Source organism: Lemur catta, chromosome 15 (genome assembly GCF_020740605.2).
Source record: "Lemur catta isolate mLemCat1 chromosome 15, mLemCat1.pri, whole genome shotgun sequence".
Lineage (NCBI taxonomy): Eukaryota > Metazoa > Chordata > Mammalia > Primates > Lemuridae > Lemur > Lemur catta.
Window position 1 is genome coordinate 51948864 of NC_059142.1, and position 21586 is coordinate 51970449.

General features: G+C 46.4%; 2 protein-coding genes across 2 annotated transcripts; one reads left to right on the forward strand and one right to left on the reverse strand.

Moving 5' to 3' along the window:
• Nucleotides 1-1760: 1760 nt before the first annotated feature.
• Nucleotides 1761-6656, reverse strand: ATP5PD (ATP synthase peripheral stalk subunit d). The gene is made up of 6 exons (XM_045569876.1): nt 6331-6656; nt 4373-4503; nt 4009-4105; nt 3059-3130; nt 2119-2181; nt 1761-1967 (listed from the first exon to the last, which is right to left on the reverse strand). The coding sequence occupies exons 2-6, from the start codon at nt 4492-4494 to the stop codon at nt 1836-1838; spliced, it is 486 nt and encodes a 161-aa protein (XP_045425832.1). The 5' UTR covers nt 4495-4503; nt 6331-6656; the 3' UTR covers nt 1761-1835.
• On the forward strand, nt 6646-20302 carry KCTD2 (potassium channel tetramerization domain containing 2). Its single transcript, XM_045569875.1, has 6 exons — nt 6646-6999; nt 8617-8725; nt 10850-10941; nt 14515-14610; nt 16602-16727; nt 17451-20302. Exons 1-6 carry the CDS (start codon nt 6661-6663, stop codon nt 17478-17480), a joined length of 792 nt encoding a protein of 263 aa, XP_045425831.1. The 5' UTR covers nt 6646-6660; the 3' UTR covers nt 17481-20302.
• The last annotated feature ends 1284 nt before the right edge of the window (nt 20303-21586 follow it).

Below are 21586 nucleotides of genomic sequence, written 5' to 3' on the forward strand. Positions count from 1 at the left end.
GACTTCTTCAGAGGCTGAAACACTACCCACCTCACATGTTCCCAGTTTGCCGTTGCTTATTATGAGAAAGCTTCCAAAGGGCTCCCTCCAATCCTGGGGATGCCCCTCCTTACAATACTCACAGGACTCGTATTGGTGATTTCCTTGGATGGCATGAATTCTAACCATGCTCCAAAACTAAGCCAAATGGATTTTTCTCAAATTCTCCAGGTTTTCATTTGGCTGCTGTTGGAATCCCTAGAGCTTCAGTTGGTTGGCTGAGTGCCACTTCAGTGATTCAGCAGGCTGGGGGGTGCCAGGGGGATACTCATTTTTCTGTTTTGTACATTAAGGTCTTCTGGCACAGCTACCACTGAACATCTTCAACCAATCCAATTGTTACAACACAAGCAGCTCTATGTGGGATAGACGCCATCCTTCTGCCACCTTCCACCCAGCCCCTACCCCCATAAATCAGGACTAAGCACACGCAGACTCTCCTCTGCTTATGTTAAGACTATACCACTTTCTCAAAAGCTGGCAGCCATCGTTGTTCCTCTCCAGTAAAGTCCATCTGCAGTAGATGGCGGAAGTGTCATGAAGTTTCGGGCCTGTGCATGCTACCCTTTCCTAGGTAGGCTTTTCCTGCAGGATTTAAGCCATATCAAGTCAGATGTCTTTACTTAGATTATTTTCTACCATCTAGCAGCTAGGAAGACTTAAAAAAAAAAAAAAAAAAAGATACTCTCTATCTAGGAACTTCCCAGGTTATCTCATTTAATTCTAATTATAATCCTGGTATTTGTAAATGAGAACAGTAAAGTCCCAAGACAGTAAACAATTAGTCTAAAATCAGCAATTAGGTGGTAGGCACACCAGGTCCTCTGACTTCAAGGGCAACTCTTTCCACCACCTCACCTTAATACCTGTATTTCCTAAGACTGCTCACGAGTTCTACTAACCATTGTAAATAGTTTAGTAGGTACTTTTAAAATTAGCTGATGAAGTTAAAATAATTTTCTATGTTCAAATACAAAAAGCTGGCCAGGAGCAGTGGCTCATACCTATAATCCCCACACTTTGGGAGGCCGATGTGGGAGGATTGCTTGAGGCCAGGAGTTCAAGACCAGCTGGGCAACAGGAAGACCCCAGCTCTACAGAAAATAAAAAAATTAGCCAGGCATTGTGGTGCACACCTGTAGTCCCACCTAAGGCAGGCTTGCTTGAGCCTAGGAGTTCAAGGCTACAGTGAGCAATGATCACGTCACTGCACTCCAGCCTGGGAGACAGAGTAAGACGCTATCTCAAAAAAAAAAAAAAAAGCTGTAATAGTTAACTTTGTGACAAAGTTTCCCTTTACACCACTTTTGTGCTCAAAAGCTGAAGCACAGAAAATAAATCCCTGCTGTTACACCAGCAATTTGGACCAGCTACTCCTATGACTCAGCCATGGACAAGGAAAAGCGAGCTTTCCCCGGGAGCCAGTGGTCTGAAAGTGACAAGAACATTCAAGGTAATCAGTGGCATCAGTAGACAATGCTTCCGCTTTACCTCGTCACGGGGAAATACTGTCACAAGCCTACTGTTACGTGTTATGATTTCAGCAGCCCTGGGGGGCCTCAGTAACTGGCTCTTATATATCCCATCAGACAACTTGCCCAACACACACCTTGCCCAACACACACCTTTAGGCTCATCTTTACACTTTAACATAAAGCCCACTTTCTGTAAGGCCACCTCAGAGGAGAGGTTTATCTCAACCACAGAGAAGACACACCCAGAACTATATAATTATTTTTATTTCTAATGTCCAGAGTGTGTAATATAAGGGCCAGAACTTCCTCCCAGACTCAATTTTATAAATTCTCGATTGGCTGGTGGGGCCAGTAGGGATACTTCTCCTTGTCTAATTTGGTTTCTGGGAAGGCTTCATTCAAGTCCTCAATGGTCATCTGATCAAATGGAATTATGCTCCTCATCTTCTCCAGCTGCAAAGAGGGGAAATGTGTTTGGTTAAGGTAAACAGGGCCACCGAGATGCAAAACAAGAATCCAGGCAGGTTACTGCCGCTAGGTGAAAAAGGTGTGGCCAGGAAAGAGCTACACTATGTTACAGGCAAAGGCCATGGTTCATCCTTACCTGTTTCTCATATTCCTCAATCCTGGCCTTTGACAGGGACACAAACTCAGCACAAGTTTTCACCTTTAAGAGAAAGGAGAAATTTGGTTCTGAAGCCAAGCTGTATTCCTCCCCCTGGCTCCCAAGGCAGGAGTCTTGGAGCCCACTCTGGCTCTCGGGCCGCCCTATGGAGAATATGTGCTTGCCCTGACCACTAGGGAGCGCTCACCCCGGGAGGAGATCGACAGCTTTCCCTGACACCACAGAGAAGCCTACACCCCAAAACCAGCTGGGGAAGTCAGGACCCGGTTTCTTCAGCAAGTTTCTCATGCAGAGGACCTAGAAATGCCTGTGTCATAGGGGCCGGTCACTGAATGGTCAGGACAAGCCACATGACCACCTAGCCAGGCTTCTCTCTTTGGCCACGTCACAAGCCATTTGGGTTACAACGTTTGTCCTTCAATGCATTTGAGTGAATAGTTATTTGAATACTACTTGGATAATTTTTCTACCTAGTTCCAACTCCTTGTTTCCAACAGCTTTAAGGTATAAATAAAATGAACATATTTAAAGAACACTGTTTGATAAGTTTTGATATATGTATCCACCTGTGAAACCATCACCACACTCAAAATAGTGAATATATTTATCACCTCCCTCCCAACTATCCCCAGGCAACCACTGATGTGCCTTCTGTCACTACAAATCAGTTGCATTTTCTAGAGTTGTATAAAAATGGAATCATATGGTATGCACTTTTTTTTCTTGCTGGCTTCTTTCACTCAGCATAATTATTTTGAAATTCATCCATGTTGTTATATGTATTAACAATTCATCCTTTTTATTGCTCTCAACTCCTTAATTTTCAATTTAACTCACTCTACCTTAAGCTAGCTGCTAAGATACACAGAGCTGTCAGTAATAAGAGAATTTAAGAGCAAATAAAGTGTCGACTACTTACATCCTCCTTTTCTTCAGCGTCCACTTGGGCAGTGTATTTATCCTCTGGGACAGGAATCTTCAGGGCATTAAACTACAACACAAGAACAGTGAGTTGTCACCAATATACCCAGGAGCCCAAAGGGCTCAAAGCAGCTAATCTTTCTAGATCATATTAAAACATATTCTCTGTCCCAAGAGGAAGCCAGTATGCATTTCAAATGTTTTAGTGGAAAGAATCAGACTGGAAACAAGAGCTCAAGGGTCTTCTCAGCCCCGTCACTAACTCACTGAGGTCCTTGGACAATTCTTTATTACAGAACAGGTGGACTCTAAGACCAGGAAAATGACCTCTTGGCACCCCAAATTCTAAAGAAATTCTGATTTCTCTTTTACATGACAACTGTAGAAGGCTGATTGGTGGAAGTATGTTTGCATAATGGACATGAAGATACTCTCCTTAAAAGACCGCTTAGTGTTCTAGCCCCAGCACTAAACAGTGACTGGCATTGAGTAGGCTCTCAATAAGCATCTTCAAGTGAATAAGCAAGTAACTTTGGAGATTGAGACTTAACGTGTAAGTTATCAAAGGAGGATAGGTGGATGAAAAATTATAGCTATAAGGAACAGTAAAAAAAGAGCAGAGAAAGGAGAAAAACAGGAAAAGAATAGAAAAGGTGTTAGTTTGTTCCAAAGGGAGACAGGTGGGAGGCTAAAAAGAAACTCAGGAAGAGGTGCGAAAACATTTACCTTGACAGCCCTCTGGCTCCCAGATTAACACTATCCTGCACAGCTGAAGGAACAGACCCTGATCCTCTACACCTATTTACTGCTAGGCCTTTGGCCACATCCATCTTTCTTAAGCTCCCTTAGGGATCTAGCTACCAGCCTGTACGTGTAATTATCTACCTTCCTGCTCCCCGCCCACAAGCCACATCACAAGCTTAGTGCTTTAGTGCTCTGAAGTCTCACCTTCTTCTCAAAGTCATCCACCAAGCCTGCCTTGGCCACATTGGCCTTATAGTAAGCCCAGTCAATAGTTGGTGGATTCTCAGGTAGAACAGCCAACCTGCTCACATGGAAAAGCAAAAGTTAGGATTGTCCTACGAGCCAACAGAAAACTCACACAGTAACTTCCTTATTCCCATGGCCTGGAGTGCTATCACACTTTTCTCTTGTAGGGTCATCACGAAAATGCAAAAAAAATACTTCTGTTTGGAAAATACATTCTTTATATGTTGTCAGAAAAGCATCAGGAATTCATAGTAATTCCACAACACTGTTTGCTTCTAGATTCAGTGGCAAGTACAGGGCTCCCTCTCAGAAACATACTGACCTGGAAGTGAGGGTCTCATTCCAAGATTTCAGGGAATTAGCAATAGCCTTTTGGTTTCGGGGTATGATCTCTCCAAAAGCTACCCAGTCAATGGCTTTTAAAGCAAGTTTTCGCCCAGCCATCTTGGGATCCTGGAAAATAAGTAAGTCAAGTAAGTAACATCAAACCAGGGATCTTGGAGAGAATGCTCTAACGGGCATCTTAGAAACAAGCAAGTCTTTAAGAAATAGATCAGCATCTGTTGAGCACTTGGTGGGTATATTTACCAACTAGAGAAACTAAGATTACTAAATCAGAAAAGGAGGACAGTTTAGCTTTTCAAAATCAAGGTGTGCAATCTAGCACAAAAATATATTCTCTCCCACTAGATTGTCCGTCCTAATCCTAGCACTTTCGGGGGCCAATGCAGGAGAGTCCCATGAGCCCAGGAGTATGAGAACAGCCTGGGCAAATAGCAAGACCTCGTCCCTACAAAAAATGAAAATAAAAAAATTAGCTGGGTGTGGTGGTGTGTGCCTGCAGTCCTAGCTACTTGGGAGAATAAGGCAGGAGGATTGCTTGACTCCAGGAGTTGGAGGTTACAGTGAGCTCTGATCATGCCACTGCACTCCAGCCTGGGCAACCAAGTAAGACCTTGTCTCTTAATAAATAAATAAAAATTTAAAAATAGGTTGTCTTTCCTCTATTCCCCAACTCCTCCACATCCTTAAAAGCCCAGCTCTCTACTTTTTGCTCTCCACGTTCCTCTGGAAATGTTGCTAAAATAACATTCATCCATTGCATAAAAGTTAATAATTTAAATACATTTCCACCTAGATTGTGTTTTATTCATTGATTCTCCAGTACACAGAACCTGACACACACCTAAGTTTTAACAAGGCTTAAACAGAGCTGACTCTAGGCTATAATGTCCTTATCTGTAAAATGAGGATAACATCAGCCCTGCTTAACTCAGGGCTGTTAAATGTATCAAATGAAACTGGGCACATCAACTTGCTCTGCAATTTTACACAAATTTAAGGGGCTCTCTACCCGCCTTCCTACTAGATTGGTAACACACCTTCACCTCTTATTCATGTTGGATTACCCCCACAGCACTAGTACATGTCCTGCCTGCATGTTAAGAGGTATCCAAGAGGTATGTGAATGAGAGAGATGATGGAACGTGGTGGTTACAGCCACATTTTTTTAAACCAAGACAGAATATGGGGAAATAGTCAATTTAAAAGGATCAGGGTCAGATATTAGCAGACTGTAAGGCCAAAGATCTTTACAGTCTTGGAGTGGATTTCAAGGAAGATGAAACATATCTTCCTCAGGATCTTAAAGAAAGTTGTCAAACACCTGCCTCTTCCTTTCTTTCCTTCTCAAGACAGTTTGTTTCCTGAAGTGGAGGGCAGGAGTTAAACTTTTAAAGAGACCAGAGAAACAAGTACCCTTACAGAGACTTTCCCAAGCACCAGTAGAAGGGAGAAGTCATAAACAGATATTTTTCTTTAATCCCCCAGCGCCTAGAACAGGCCATGCGCAGAGGAGATGCTCAGTGAGCCTTCTCTGAATAAATAAGTAAATGAACCCTGCACCTGAGAAGCCCTGAACGCTGCACACGCTCTGGAGCCCTCCAGAGCCTGCTGAGCGTCCTCAGCAAGTTAACACCATGTCTGCGTAACGTCTCCCCAGTCCCCAAAGCGGACGATTGAAGTCCGCCGCGCTGGGAGCGGACTGAACGAGACAGGGCTGAGGGCAGCACCTAAATCTAAATCAGCCGCGGCTGGGTCACAGCTCGGCCCCCCGACGCGCGCTCCCGGGAGGGGTGAAGAGGGAACGCGCAGCAAAGCGCAGCAGCTACACCTGCGCACTCTGCCAGCGGGGCAACCGAGGGCCCGGCGCGGGGCTTGGAAGCGGCAAAGCAGAGGAACCCACCGGGACTCAAGCCCAGCACCCCAGACCCCACTCACCTTCACCGACCCCGACGGCCCAGAGTCCCAAGCAGCAAGTAACGGAAGTGGCTCACCGGAAGACCTCCTGTCAGCCAACCCCAAGGCCAAAGGAGCGGGCCTTGCTTCGCAGATCAGCCAATAGAAATGAGGGCTGGTTCCGGAAGTGTCGCCCCCGGGGGCGGGCACTGCGCCTCCACGGCGCGGGTCCCCGGGCGCTGGTTGGGGGCGCTCCCCTCCCTCTCCCCCCTGCCCCACCCCCGCCGATGGGCCGGCCCGGCTCTCCCTGCCGAGAAATGGGCCGGCCCGGCTACGCGCGGGCAGCGGCGGCGGCGGCGGTGGCGGCCCAAGATGGCGGAGCTGCAGCTGGACCCGGCGATGGCGGGGCTGGGAGGGGGTGGCGGGAGTGGGGTGGGCGACGGGGGCGGCCCGGGCCGCGGGCCCCCCAGCCCACGCCCGGCTGGGCCCATGCCCCGCGGACACGGCCGCCAGTCCGCCGCCGTCGCGCAGCCGCTGGATCCGGGTCCCGGACCACCCGAGCGGGCAGGGGGCGGCGGCGCGGCCCGCTGGGTCCGGCTGAACGTAGGCGGCACCTACTTCGTGACCACCAGACAGACCCTAGGCCGGGAGCCCAAGTCTTTCCTCTGCCGCCTCTGCTGCCAGGAGGACCCGGAGCTGGACTCAGACAAGGTGTGCCCCGCCCTCGGGCGCGCCCCCGGTCCTTCAGACCCCCTCGTTCCTCCTAGACTCGTCCGCAGAGTCCTGGGACACGCTCCTCACAGGCAGCCCCCTCAGGCCGCGACCCCATCCTCCCCTTGGCCTCTCATGCTAGCCCCAGGGGCCTCAGATGGACCCTCCCCTTCCTTCACCCTCATCCTTAGGCACACCCCGGCTTTCTCTCTGACCCCGCCCTGCGTTCTCAGCGACTCCTTTCCCACACAGTGCCCACCCGCAGCCCTTCTCCGTATTCTCTGCTCCTCTCCTCCCAGCCCCCCAGATCGGCATGAGTTTTCCCTGGCTTCTCTTCAGCCCCTCGCTGCCGGTGCCAGATGCATCCAGAACTGGGTCAGGGGAAGCTAAGGCATCTTTGTAGCTCTCTCAGACTTCCTCTCAGACCCCTCTGCCAAGTTGGGCTTCGAGAACTGCAGGGAGTGCTTCTTGTGGTATCACACTGCTTTCCCATGGCCTGGCCCCAGAACTTTTATCTGGTAACAGTGGCTGTTTTAGATCATATTTGAGATCAAATGCGTTCCTTAGAAAGAGGTTACCATTTGCCAGTGCAAATCTAGGCTGACCAGTTAAGAGCGAAGGAAAATGAAGACCTGGAGACGGAGGAATGCTGTTGGGCAAGATGCATGGCTACTAACCAAATGGTTGAGAGGTGATGAGACACTTAAGCCATTTCCAGTTTGAACTGTTTGAGTTTCTTTTTAACTTTACTTGTTCCTCTTTTAGTTCCCAACTTAAAGGTAGTGACTATAGTTCACACCACCTTATATCCCATATAGCATTCAGCTGGTCACCTTGCAACACAGTTGGGGTTGCATAAACATTTGTTGATTTCATTTATTCCTCTCCTGCCTCTCCTTTAATAAATATCAGATTGATGGAAATCTATCCTGCCCTAACTTTAAAGAGATTCCAAAACCCTTGCTTATAAAGGAATTATTTTTATCTACCTTATAGCTTCCTTGTGGCAGTGTAAGCCAGTTTCTTCTTGTTCCTTTTACTGTAAAGATGAGTAGGATTAAAGCTGCTCAGAGCCAAGTCCTGGCAGTACCAAGCTTCCTCTGGGCACAGAATTGGGTGTGTGAGATTACAGCTGGCAATGCAGACTCCCACTGATGTTGGCCTTGAGCTCAGGAGCATTGCCAACTAAACAGAGGTTTTCTTAGAATTAGGAATGCGGTTCAGGGGCAATGGAGAAGTCAGAGTGTCTATCTCACACAAAGATTTAAATCATGCAGCTTGGCATTTTCTTTCTTTTCTTAAATAACAAATATCCCACAGAAGAATGTTGGTAATTGTTGTCCAAGCAAAGATTTTCGAAATCCAAGCCACTAAGTTATGACTGCATCTGTAACACCCTACCCGAAATGACCTTAAAGTACAAGGTACATAAAGATAAGTTTCTTGCCAATAGTTTGTTATAAGCAAATGTCTAGCAAAACTTGTCATCACTAAAGTTTTTTTAGCTGATGGAATGAATTATTGCCTTAGAGTGCTGACAAAGAGGGTGAAACCCTGCCCTGACTTTGTTTAACATGTTCCTGAAAGCTCCACAGTGATAACCCTTGTGTTTGGCAGGATGAGACAGGGGCGTATCTGATTGACAGGGACCCCACCTACTTTGGTCCTATCCTAAACTACCTCCGCCATGGGAAGCTCATCATTACTAAGGAGTTGGCAGAAGAAGGTAAGAGCACTGTTTGCATTTTCAAAATGCAAGTAGAATCTTTAAAGCTGTTTTACAGATTTGAATTTTTGAGGTTTTCATCGGGCTTATGTGCAAGTGTAGTAAAGGTTTATGGAACTGAGCAGGAAGCCTCCAGTTACCTAGTCTTGTCTCAGGGAGTCTTGTTTAAGGAAGCCACATTGAGCTCCGTGCAGTTCCTTAGTGGAAAGGAAGATAAGTAACTCAGCTGCTTAGGATGTCTTTCCAAACCTTCAGAATTGTCACAATCCTTTTTCATATTTGTTTATGTGCTAGCAGTGAATGTCCATAGCCTGAAGAAGCAAAACATCTCTCTGACATTCAGGTATTTGTATGTTCAATTTTAGTTTGAACTTGGAGCTATAAAAAAAAAATAATAAAGGCTCGGCCTCATTTCTTTTAAGACTTTGGTCTCATGCTTCCCTGTAAATTTCTGCAGCTGACCTAATTCATTCTCCAGTTCTTTGTCAGGTGTATCATCATTACCTCATCTTTTTGGTTTGTAGGGCATTTGGACTGTAAGTGGGTCTAGTCATCTTTCTACAAAGCTTGGCTTGGTCTTATTGGAGGCATTCAGGTGAAGATTGGGGACTGAACTTAAATCCAGGGCACCCTGATCTGAGAGCTTGTAAGGGCTGTACCAGTTAATGTAGTGACTGCAAAACAATTCTGTTTCAGTAAAAAGAGGAATCCTTTCCTTTTTTGATGTCCTTTTTTCTAAAAAAAAAAATATTTCAAATGCATACAAAAGTAATAGGAATAGTACAGTGAATTCCTTGCACCCACCATCCAACTGCAATTCCCAACTCATGAGTAATCTTGTTTCTTGAAAAGAGGAATAGTAGGTATCTTTTCTAATGCTTTTAATAAAAACAATTTTATTTTGAAATAATTTCAGACTTAGAGAAAAGAGCAAGAGTAGTACAAAGAACTCCCTTTACCCAGATTCACCAGTTTTTAACATTGTCATATTTGCATTATCATTCATTCGGCCTCTTCTTCCCTTCTCCTCTTCTTATCCTCCTGCCTACCCCCCCTCCACAGTTTTTATTTCTGAACTATTTGAGAATAGATTGCAGATCTCACCCCTTAATATTTCAGTGTATATTTCACAAGAACAAGAATACTATTTTATATAACTACAGACAGTATAGTTATCAAACTCAGGAAATTTAATATTGATAAATGTTCTTATCTACAGCTTATATTCCAGTTTTGTTAGTTCTTTTTTTTTTTTTTTTCCTTTTTTTTGAGACAGTCTCACTCTGTTGCCTGGGCTATAGTGCCATGGCATCAGCCTAGTTCATGGCAACCTCAAACTCCTGGGCTCAAGTGATCCTCCTGGCTCAGCCTCCTGAGTAGCTAGGATTACAGGCGTGTGCCACCACATTTGGCTAATTTTTTCTATTTTTAGTAGAGATGGGGTCTCACTTTTGCTCAAGCTGGTCTCAGACTCCTGACCTCAAGCAATTCCCCCACCTCGGCCTTCTAGAGTGCTAAGTACAGGCGTGAGCCACCGTGCCCAGCCATCCATTGTCTTAATGATGGCCTTTATAGCAAATTTTGTTGCTGGTACAGGATTACACATCTCATAGCAGTCATGTATAAGTCCTTTGATTTTTGTTTATCGTGGGAGTCTTTCAGTGATTGCCTTTTATATTGTTCAAATAGTTAGCATCCTTAGTTAGCATCCTATTGAGTTTGGTCCATATACATTTATATACACATCTCCGTCCCCTGCCCCCCAAAGCCTTTTAGGGCAAACTGAGTAAAAATTGCAAGCTCAGGAGGTGTCCAACATTATTAGTTCCAGGAACTAAGTGACATGTGGGAAAGATGTCCTGCGCCTCATGGGCAGGTACCAGGTAGGGAGCACCAGAGATGAAGTGGAGTGAACAGGGCAGACCCTGCTTTGTTCATTACACTGGGGAAAAGATCATGGGTGTACCCTAAGAAGTGAAGAGATATTTCCTAGGCCGAAGGAGAGAGACTAGATTTGCATTTGAAAAATGCAGTTGTGAGCAAGCATGTGAACTCCAGCCTCTTCTTGGTGTTTTCCTAGTGAACTCACACACCTCTCTGACTAGAGTTTGGTCCTCATTCCAGGTGTACTGGAAGAAGCCGAGTTTTACAACATCGCGTCTCTCGTGCGGCTGGTTAAGGAAAGGATACGGGACAATGAGAACAGAACTTCACAAGTAATGTGTTTCGAACTTTTAAGGGGGAGATGTCTAAAGTGGCTTTCTCTGTTTGTGTGTTGGGATGTGATTTGAAAAGGATGCCATTCCCCTTAGGGCCGGCGGTCTGTGCAGAACACTGCCTGTCTGCTGTGTTCAGCCAGAATTGCTCAGAATGAGGAATTAGAGGAGAAATAACAGAAAACAGAACAGCCTCGTGTCCCTTTAGAAGAGCGAGGAGATTGTCGCTGCTCACCATATGGCAGTGGGAGGAGCCCAGGGCGCTTTAGGTCCAAAACTGTTCTCTCTGACAGAGTATCTGTCTCCCTCTACATAAACCAAACAAGGTCTTGCTTTCACCAGTTAGTCGCTGTTTATTAAGACGAGCCTTTAGCGTGTGATCATGTCACATCCAGCTCCTGGGAGCCACTTGAAACCAGTCTCATGGGGCAGGTTGCAGAAGCTGCTTGCGAATTATGCTTCTGAGAACATAATAGTAACCTGTCTTTATTATGATGTCTTGATTTTTATATAATTCAGTAGATACAATAACAAAGTGAAACAAAATATGTCACCTAGTTTGTGGGAAGGAAAGATGAGAGGACGTCCTTAGCTTACTTCACATCACGTCATTCACACGTGTTTGAATGGCCATAATAGCTCCTAGGAGGCCCTTGGAATTCTGTGAGGACTAGAAGGTCCTTGCTCTCAAGAAGCTTGAAGTCTAGCAGGAACATGTGTCTAGGCTCTGTTTTAAGAATGTACACTGCAGAGTTGCAGTGACGGAGGGCAGAGTCTTGCTCCACTGGGACCACCTGTCTGTAGTGTAGTTGCCTCTTAGCTCATCAGATACCAGTGATAAATGTTGTCTTTAGTAGACTGTATCGCGGCCTAGAATTTTCCTGCCATTAAGAAGAAGGCGGGGGGGGGGGGGCAGGAAAAAAATAAATAACAAAAGAAGAAGGCAATAAGTTTCTTTTTAGAACCCCTGACCTCAAGCAATCCTCCTGCCTCAGCCTCCCAGAGTGCTAGGATTACAGGCATGAGCCACCGCGCCTGGCCTAATGAGTTTCTTTTTTAAAGTAAAATATTTCTGATACTGAATGAAGTGTGGGGGAAAAAAAGTAAAATGCAATCCCTTGTTCTTTCTATGTTAGACTTCATGTAGCAAAATTTCCTGGCTCTGGATGAATAATTGACACTGAAGATAAAAAATGAGTTATCTTACTTTATCTTCAGCAGTTTGCAAAGGTGGAAAGAAGGGCTTATTCATTTAGTTATTGTCCAAGTGGCTGACAGCAGAAAGGCTCCTTTTTGATGTTCAAAGATGAATTTGTACGTGGTTTGCAGATTACTGTTTGAAATGTGATCTAGTGTCACCAATCTCTTTGCCATCTCATATTTACATGGCATCTTTCACTATGGTAGATACTAAATAGACATTTTGGAAATCTAGTCTTGTCCTCAATTTTCCACATTCTAAAAAAAAACTTGATTTGCTTAGTGTAAATTTTGATGGTACCAAGAATTATATAATTTGAAACCATTCAAACATGATACCTCAACATTCTACCTTCTGTGCCATAAGCTAATTCCTAGAGAGCATTGTAAGATTTCTATTTGATGACAGCAATTAAGGTAATTAATCCTCTAGATTCTGAAGGCTTGTAGATTTATACCCAGTTGGAAGCTTTTTTGTTCTAGGAATGTCAAGACCTTTTTGATGTTAATTGATCTTTCCATCTGTTCTTTTTATTTGGTGAAACTCTGAGAAAGGATTTGATGTTGTTCAAAGACACCCTCTTTTGCACTTGTCTCACGTGGCTCTAAGATGAAGGGAACTGTGTATGGGTTTCCAAACATGTTACCTCCTTTAACTAGTCTGCAGTCCCTCACACATGTAGCTCTGGGGCCGAGCCCAAGAAGTGGACTCCTACCCGCCTTCATTTTCATGACCTCTTACCTCTTTTAGTGGCTGCCACCATTCTAACTACTTTGCTGTCTGTAATCGTAGTATTTTTTTAATTGATTGATCTTGGTGCGTATGACAGCACCAGTAGTTTACTTTGGAAGAGGAAAAAAAAAACAAGCGATATAGTGGCATCTTGAATATCTGGGACTTGGACAACTGTGGCTAATCTCACAAATCTTTTGTGATACTCTAAATTGTGTAATATAAAACATCTAATTGTTTCCAAACTGTGTAGTTAGAACCAATTGAAATCTTCAGGGGATTTGTTTTATATCTTATATGGAAGGAAATTTTTTATATCTTAGTACTTTGGTTAATGACAGTTATACCTCTTTTAGAAGGGAAAAGCACAGAATTAAAAATACAGTGTTGCCAGGCAGACCTGGGCTCCAGTCCCAGCTCCACCCACAGCTCGGGCAGGTGCCTCACGCTGGACATAGGTGTCCTCGTGTAGAAGGGGCTAACACCAGCCATCCAGGACCACAGAGAAGACTAGAGGAGAAGGGTGTGACACTTTGGGCTTAGGGTACTTGGTCATCGGTAGCTGCTTTTGTTTATCCTCTATTTCCCAAGTAGTGAGATGTTCTAAAACTAATTTTCCAAATAATTGAAGCCCAGTCATGCTCTTGCAAAAGTACAAAAACAAAGTTTTCATCATTTTTAAGAACATTTCCTATTTTTTTTTTTTTTTCATTTCTATGAGCTCAAGGACAATATTTCCTGTTTTCTTAAAATTGTGTTGTACATAAGTGGTCCCTTTCTCCACGACTGAGCATCATTGTTATGAACCTCAGTGACTGTGGGATAACCAATGCTTCCCGCCCTCTGGGGTGGGCAGTAAATGTGCAGTTGTTGGACCCGACACTGACAGGTCCCAGATTGCTAAACACTCTGAGTCCTCATGTGTGCCTCTGGGGAGAAAGTGAAGGGGCCCTAGTGCTGCAGTGCTGGGGCATTGTTTTTTTTGTTTGTTTTTTTTAAAAGAGATGGAGTCTCACTGTGTCGCCCAGGCTGGACTCAAACTCCTGGGCTTAAGCAATCCTCCCACCTCGGCCTCCCTGGGACTGCCACACTTCTGTAACAAGAGTGTTACCTTTTAACACTGGAACACTTTCAGGTAGCATCAGCAGAGGGTTAAAAATAGCTTGAACATTATGAGATTCCTATTTGACATATTAATTTAATATCTTAATATATTATTCCTACAATCATGTATATCACTCTGGATAAACCAAAATATGGTATACATTTGCAGCATGTCTGTCATATATAAACAATCCCAGAAAAAACTGTGGCTCTCTTGTGAAGACTGTTTTCTACTTGGGGAAGTGGATGGAATCTACGTTTGTCAGTATGGCTGCTCACATAATTCATGCCCCAAAGTTCAGAATCATTTTACCCACTAATTCATATTCTTAGACCCTTTTTTTCTTTTCCTGGGATGAGTTTTTATTGAAAAACCACAGTATTGTTTGCAAAGGGGGATAGTGGGTGGCTGCTAAGAAAAAATTTCCAAGCAAACTTCTTTTTCTTGTTTATGCCTTTGAAGAGCCTCCTTGGGGCAGCTGCATACTGTGGTGTCCTTGCTGCTGTTGTTCACAGTCTATGCTGGCTTGTTGCAGGGCCCCGTGAAGCACGTGTACAGAGTCCTGCAGTGTCAGGAGGAAGAGCTCACACAGATGGTCTCTACTATGTCTGACGGTTGGAAATTCGAACAGGTATATCTCTTAAAGAGCAGCAATCCCAGTATCTCATCCTAGGGGTCTGCAACTCTCCAAACAATCTCTGGCAGTAGCCAGTTAATAACCCTGGGAGATCAGTAGGGCCAGGTGTGATCCCATTCCAAAATGGGGAAAGAGCCACGTGGTGGGCATGGTTGGCTCAGTAGTACCTGGTGTGCTGGGGAGAATTGGGAGGAGTGCCGTGTCTCCCCACCTCACCTCCAGAGTTTCAGTTTTACTGGACCCAGGGGTCAAACAGTGAGCCTATTTGGTCTTGAAAGTGCTTCCCTTTGGTTTTTCTTCCCTCAGAGGGATTCTAGAATGAGTCCCTAAAGAAGACAGGGATTTGACAAGCCTTCCTTTCCTTCTCCCAGGGTCCGGACTTTATAATTCTGAATGTCTGTATAATCCACCAGGGAAAGCTCGGTGGACAGGTATATGACAGAGGGATCAGGTGCAGTGAGAATGTGGCACAGTGCTTTACCGTCCTTCTCTCCTTCAGTTCCCTTAGCCTCGTGTTTATGACTGAGATAGCAAAACAAAGCGACTGAGAGTCAGAGCTTTACTGTTCTCTCCCATTAGATGGCAGAATTGTTCAATTCTGTTTCCTTCGAAACACAGGAAGGCTGAGAGTGAAGAATGAATATATTCTATATGGCTTCTGCCTATTTTTATGTAGAGTTGAGTTTTGGAGTTTTTTTTGAGACAAGGTCTCACTCTGTCACCTGGCCTAGAGTATAGTGGCATCATCGTAATTCACAGCATCCTTAAAGTCCTGGGCTCAAGCAATCCTCCTGGCTCAGCCTCCTGAGTAGATGGGACTATAGATGCACATGACCAAGCCCGGCTCATTTTCTTATTTTTTGTAGAGAGGAGGTCTTGCTGTGTTGCCCAGGCTGGTCTCAAACTCCAGGCCCCAAGCGATCCTCCTACCTTGGCCTCTGCAAATATTAGGATTGTAGCCGCGAGCCACGAAGCCCAGCCTTATGTAGAGTTTAAGAGGTCAACTGACCTGTCACCATCATCTTACCTTCTAAGATAAAAGCTGCAGTGTATGTTAACAGCATTTTGTTACAGATCAAAAGCAAATGTGTCTCTGCCTTCAGAGCCAACACTGGTTATTCCTCACACTTACCTTCCACTGTGTGTGTTGGCCTAGTTTGTATTCAGGTGTGGGTTGCAAAGTGTTGCCGAGAGTTTATTATCCTCCACTCCTAAGTATTTTCCTTGATACAAAGTCTGAAGCAAAGGATGTTATTTTTTAAAAGAATTTTTTTGTGAAACCAATGCATAATTTCTGATGTTACTTTTCTCATCTTATGACTGCTCTGTGAGAGGACCAAGTGTGTTCTCAGTGCCTCCATTACGTGCCTGAGGAAGTCAGGACAGGGAGGTGCCCCCAGTCCAGTCCTACGGCGGATCAGTCCTGATCTCCCCGTGAGGCCTCAGGACGACCCCAGCCTCTGCTCAGCTCCTCCCTCTGCATGTGTATTCCCATTTAGGATCACATACTGAATTCAGTTCTCCAGAAGGGTTACAGGTGCCAGCAGCATGTGGCTTTCAGGAGCTTCTCGGTGTCTGGTGCTTTCCAGGTCCTCCTGAGCACAGTCTCCTGTCCCGAGCTTCTGCGTGAAGATGAGCCGGCTCTGTGTTTGGCTGAAGCTAGTGTCCACATTCATTCACAGAACGTTCTGTTTCACCTCAGTGTCTGATCGAGGGAGAGTGGTTATGTTAATCCTCCACGGCCTTTGCGGGGGCTTCAGGGCCTGGGTGAGGGCCGAGGTGGAACGCATGCTCTCCTTCTTGGGGAAGCCTCACTGGTGATGTCCGGATGAGTAACAGACCCAGTTATTCCCGGGGCCTTGATACTCTCAGAGAATTCTTTGTCCTTTGAGAAGTAAAACAACAAAGTTCAGTCTGGAGGAGGGTGTGATTTGTGCAGCACTTTAAGCATTTGGCGAATGTTCACCACAGCCTTGTTTCATCAGCTGATCAGCATCGGATCTTCCTATAACTATGGAAATGAGGATCAGGCGGAGTTCCTCTGTGTCGTCTCCAGAGAACTAAATAATTCTACCAATGGCATCGTCATAGAGCCGAGTGAAAAGGCAAAGGTAAGAAATCGCTGCGCTGGAATCGCGTCTCTGACTTGTTTGTTCGCGGCCCCTCTGCGGCCTTTGCCTGAACTGCTGCTTCTCATTTCCTCCCTCCTCTTCGAAAGCCAGCTCTGCACCTCCCCTTCCTTTTGTTATTTTGACGGTGGTAATTTGAACAGGGTGTATGGAGCCCTTAGGGGGATTTTAGTTACTGAGGAAATGTGAACCTGCAGATGGCAGACTGTCCAGCCTCTGCCCATCAGTGCAGAAGAAAAGCTTGCCGCCAGTTACTGCCAGATGAGAATTCTGAACTCAAAATTGGAAAGTATTTTGCATTTATTCTTTGAAACTATTGTTCTTTTTTCGCTGCCTCAGGAGAAAAGGTATTTTCTTGCCTTTGTGACTTTTCCCCTCTTAAAGTTCCTAGAAAATTGTTTTAGACTTTTTTTTCCTACACACTTCTAAATCACCAGTATGTGGTAAGCTTGAACCATGTCCTTTAGCACAGGAAATTTTGGGTCCAATAGCACATAAACTTTAGGCCTACTGTGTTCAGCAAGAGCATGTTTTACAACTTGAGGGCTTTGGGTGAGGTTGAGGCTCCACCGCCGCCTTGTTTCCTGGGATAACGGAATCCCTGGGCTGTTCGCCAGGGTCCAGTGGAGAGCAGCCGCAGGTCTCTGCCTCTTCCCTCGCAGTCTGCCTACCAGCCTTGGCCTTCTCCCCATCTCCCACTTTCAGATTCTTCAGGAGAGAGGATCACGGATGTAAACTGAGCATCTGAGACGCCGGAATCCTAAATGTCAAGAGAGCAATCCCGCAGAGCACCTCTGTGAAGTTCAATCTCGCTCCTGTACAGTAATCACGCTACTGCGAAGCAGAGCTGAGCCCGGCCCCCGAGTGGAGACATGTTCTGGTCAAAACCAAAGGAATCCCACCCCCACCCACAGGACTCCGAAGACAGATGCAACTTCTGGCTGCAGAGTACTGTTTCAGAAACTTGCTTTTGTTTCCTTAGCCAGTATTGTAACAGACCTTTGCAACAGCCGCTGGACTGGGATCCCAGTTGGAGCCTTTTGGGGATCTGTGAGAAGGGGGAAGATGGCCTATCTCCTTGGAATGGCTTGGAGCAAAGGAAGGACTGTCCCTTAGCTGTGCCATGGTTTCACCCTAGCGTGCCACACTGGGCATTGGCAGCTGCTTTGGAACACTGTCTTTTCTCCCTTCTATGCACCCTCAAAGGCATGCAGCAGATGCAGAGGGTTCCAGCCGTGGCTTGTCGAATCGAGGTTTTAGATAAAGGATAGGGTTGCCGGAATACCCCACATTCCTATGAACAGAGCCTCTGTGAGGAGAGGGAGGATGAGGTGTCCTTTGTTGTGATTGGAGTTTGGAGTCAGAGCACCAAGCTGCCACCACGTGGAGCTTTGCCTCAGTTGTCTCCAGCAGCCGGGACCCTCTGGCAAACTTGCTTTCTCCCCGTGAGGAGGTTTGAGTCAGAGAGACAGACAGACGGGAGCGTGAGGTAGTTGGTATAACTGCATCTGCAGCCTTTTCTTACCCCACGTTGACCCTGTCTTCCTTCCCTGGCTTTTTAAACCGGACCAAAGATGAAGGGACTTTGTGGACCCTCTTATGACTTGGGGTGGGGAGGGCAGTTCCTTTGAAAGTTGCCAAATGTATTCTGTTATATCTAAGAGAGCTGTAATTTCTGTGACTGTCTCTTGGAAATGCCTTGATGGAATGTGCAATATCTGCGTCTCTTCTTGGTTTCTAACCTTGGCAAACCTGCCCCACAGCAGTGTCAGTGACTCCGCAGTGTCCCCAATAGCGTCTGTGTGTTTGCTGGGCAGTTTGGGACCCCCTGCGTCTCTTGCCCACCCTCACCATTACTTGTGTCTGTAGATGCCGTGTTGCTGAGGGTCTAGTGCTTGTTTGGCCAGGGTGTGGCCAACCCCTCCTTTGGGCTGTGACCAAGAGCTTGTGTCGGCACTTTCTGTCTGAGGTTTTGAGTCTTGGTGAGTAGTCATGGAATGCAAAAAAGCTAGAGAATCCTTATTTTTCCCTAGACAACCGTCCCTGATGCGGCAAATGGTAGGGAGAAGGCCAGGCACTCCTGGGCACCTTCAAAGTTCAGATTCTCTGTGCTCCACAGCTTGAGTGCTTACTAGGTGAGTCTGGGGCAGTAATTTTTAGAAATGACTGTAGACCATGCCAAGTGTCTTTTGAGCTTATGACCTGACTGTGCCCAGATGGCTTAACTTTTCTCTAGGATTCTCACTTTTTTCCTTATTTCTCTGTATCTGTAGAGTAACATAGATGTGTGCGTGCAGGGCTTTCTGCTGATACATTTATGTCTATATACCGCCGTAAGTATACATGTCAGCGCCTCCAAAGTCTGGCGCGTGCCCAGTATTTTTACAGCTGTAAAATGTTAGATGAACTCCCACCTGCAGTAAAAGCAGCCACCCCTTCAGAAGGATTACAGGCATCCATCCTGTCAGATCTTTCAGGGAATAAAAAGATTTGGATGGAGTCAAGGAAAAGTAGAGACAGCAGGGAAAGCTGCTGTGAGCAGAGCAGGACAGAGGACTTGGGAAGTGGTGCCCTTTGGCCAAGTTGAATGAGCAATGTCAGAATGGGAGGCAAAGCAGCTGAACTTGGGGCCTTGTGCCCGATCAGCTTCATTCAGGCTGTCCTGCTTCCTGGGGCAAGCCTGGAGGCCAGCACAGCCAGGGCTCCGGTCTGAGCCCCAGCTCTGTCACCAAGTGCAGGGGGAGGGCTGGAGGGCGGACATCGGGCAAGTGCCTCCTGAGTGCACTGTTACCACATTGCTCTTCTCAGAATTGCACAGCTGGTCTAGGAAAAGGCTGCTGTTGAGCCGTGAGCCAGGCGCTCTGGGAAATAGGAGTGGTGTTTCTGCTTTCGTGGAGGGAGGGTTGGTGTTCATGAACTTTCCCTCCTCGCTGCAACCCAATGACAGGTGAATTGTTCCAGAGCTCCAGGAGTCTGAGGATGATTCATTTAAGATTTTTGGGAGAGAATTTTACCCACACTCTTTACTGGTATTCCAAGCTGGTATTCCTGCTTGGAAGCCTTGTCCCCTTGGGAGATTCTGGCTGATCAGAGAAGTCTGCACCGTGGCTTGGGGCTGCCATATGACCAGTGACCCTCACTCTTCTGCTCAGTACTGCCAAGTAGGGAGTGTCCTGCCTTTTTCTCTGCCCCAGGTCTGAGACTACAGGTGATGCCGGCCAGGCCCAGGAGCACCTGGTGTGCCCTGAGTGGTGACAAAGTAGCACTGTTTCTGTCTTTTTCCTTGGCAATGAAGTGGGACCCAGCTCCTCTAGAGTGACTTGTTTCTGCACAGTTCTAACTGCTCTTGGGGGTGTGAGTGAGGTGGGGGTCCATAGAGATGCTGAGGGAGTAGGGCTAAGAGGACACCCACACCTTCCAGCACAGCCTTGGATCCAGACCTTAGGGACGAGGCCTGTCACTTGTGGGTGCCCTTTGTTACTGTTCATGTGTTTATTGAGTAAAGTCTGAAGTGCTGTGACTTTTTTTGTCAATAAAGATATGAAACAAACTTTGAATTTTGCGAACTCTGGTGAGTGTCCCGTCTTGCAGGCTCCCTGGTTTCCAGTACTTTCTATTGATCCTCGAACTAGTGTCTGGAGGTGGCTTCACTGTGCCTCTCCTAGCCCTGCAACGCTGCCTGCGGGGGTGTAGGCCCTTCTTGCTCCCTGCCTTCATTTTCCTGACTCTGAAGAGACCCAGAGAGTGCTGAGAAGCAGGAGGGGGCACAGATGGGCTGCCCTCTGGGGAGCTGGCAAGAGATTAGGGGAGGAGTATGAAGTGGCTTTTAGGGGAAAAGTCTGTGGGAGAGGAAAAGTGACTAGGTGCCCATTTTCTCTGTAAGGAAGAGGATGAGTAAGAAATGATTGGTGACAATCACGTAAGCAACAAACAAGTATTGGTCACTTAAGCATCGGGCAGGGCGTGGGATCCTCAGAAGGTGTCAGTCCCTTCCCAGATGGTGCTCACAGATGGTGAGATGTGCACACACGCAGGTTAGTGCACAAGGTGTGTAGGTAGATCCGTCAGGGTCCCCTCAGGAATTGTCAGCCATGTAGTGGAGAAAAGGGGGTGGTGGGACTCTGAGGCATCACAGGTGTAGTCATTGCTCCTAGGACAGAGTGCTGGGAAGAGGTCGGCGCTATTACAGTGGAGACTCAGGAGGGCCCTGCAGAGAAGGAGACGCTGGCCAGTGCAGCAGTGTCGCCGTCGCTGTGGTTTCCCCAAGAAGCAGCAGCAAACAGGAAGGTGGCATCCCTCCATTTTCTCCTCTGGCCCTGCAGCCTCCAGCAGCCTGTCCTGTAGGGAGGGAGCTGCTGAAGAAGTGTCAGCAGCGGCCCAGGCCGGCGCAGAGTTCAAAGGGTGGTGGCTTTGCTGCTGAGACAATAATGCAGGGACCAGCTTGGCCCAAACATAAATTCTTCAACACATACTTGCACTTCCATACGGTGGTAAAAAACAACTTTATGTCTCCATGGAACAAGATACAACTACCCTTTGTACGAGCAAATATGATCCCACCCTCTCTGCAATTTAGGACAAAAAGTGCCAAACGGTACTTCTGTCCAAGAGACAGTTACTACCTATCTCTGAGCCAAGTTAATTACTCCTAGTTGGCTTGGTGGGTGAGAAGACTCAGTTGGTAGTGAGCAGCTCGGGTCACGTGGTCACTTGATGTCCTCTGAACTAGGTATTCAGTCTCTTCCGGGCCCCGTAGCAAGGCAAAGGTGAGAGGGCCTGGACCCACTCAAGCCCTGGAGTTCTGCCTGGCGATGGTCCAGCTGGGGCTTGCTGGAGGCTCT

Excerpts from the sequence above, each read along its gene's own strand:
- ATP5PD (XM_045569876.1), bottom strand. The coding sequence starts at position 4,494 with ATGGCTGGGCGAAAACTTGCTTTAAAAGCCATTGACTGGGTAGCTTTT. Across the intron at positions 4,106-4,372 it reads AATGAGACCCTCACTTCCAG|GTTGGCTGTTCTACCTGAGA; the intron begins GTCAGTATGTTT and ends CCATGTGAGCAG. Across the intron at positions 2,182-3,058 it reads ACGCTGAAGAAAAGGAGGAT|GTGAAAACTTGTGCTGAGTT; the intron begins GTAAGTAGTCGA and ends TTTCTCTTAAAG.
- KCTD2 (XM_045569875.1), top strand. The coding sequence starts at position 6,661 with ATGGCGGAGCTGCAGCTGGACCCGGCGATGGCGGGGCTGGGAGGGGGT. Across the intron at positions 8,726-10,849 it reads TAAGGAGTTGGCAGAAGAAG|GTGTACTGGAAGAAGCCGAG; the intron begins GTAAGAGCACTG and ends TCCTCATTCCAG. Across the intron at positions 16,728-17,450 it reads AGCCGAGTGAAAAGGCAAAG|ATTCTTCAGGAGAGAGGATC; the intron begins GTAAGAAATCGC and ends TCCCACTTTCAG.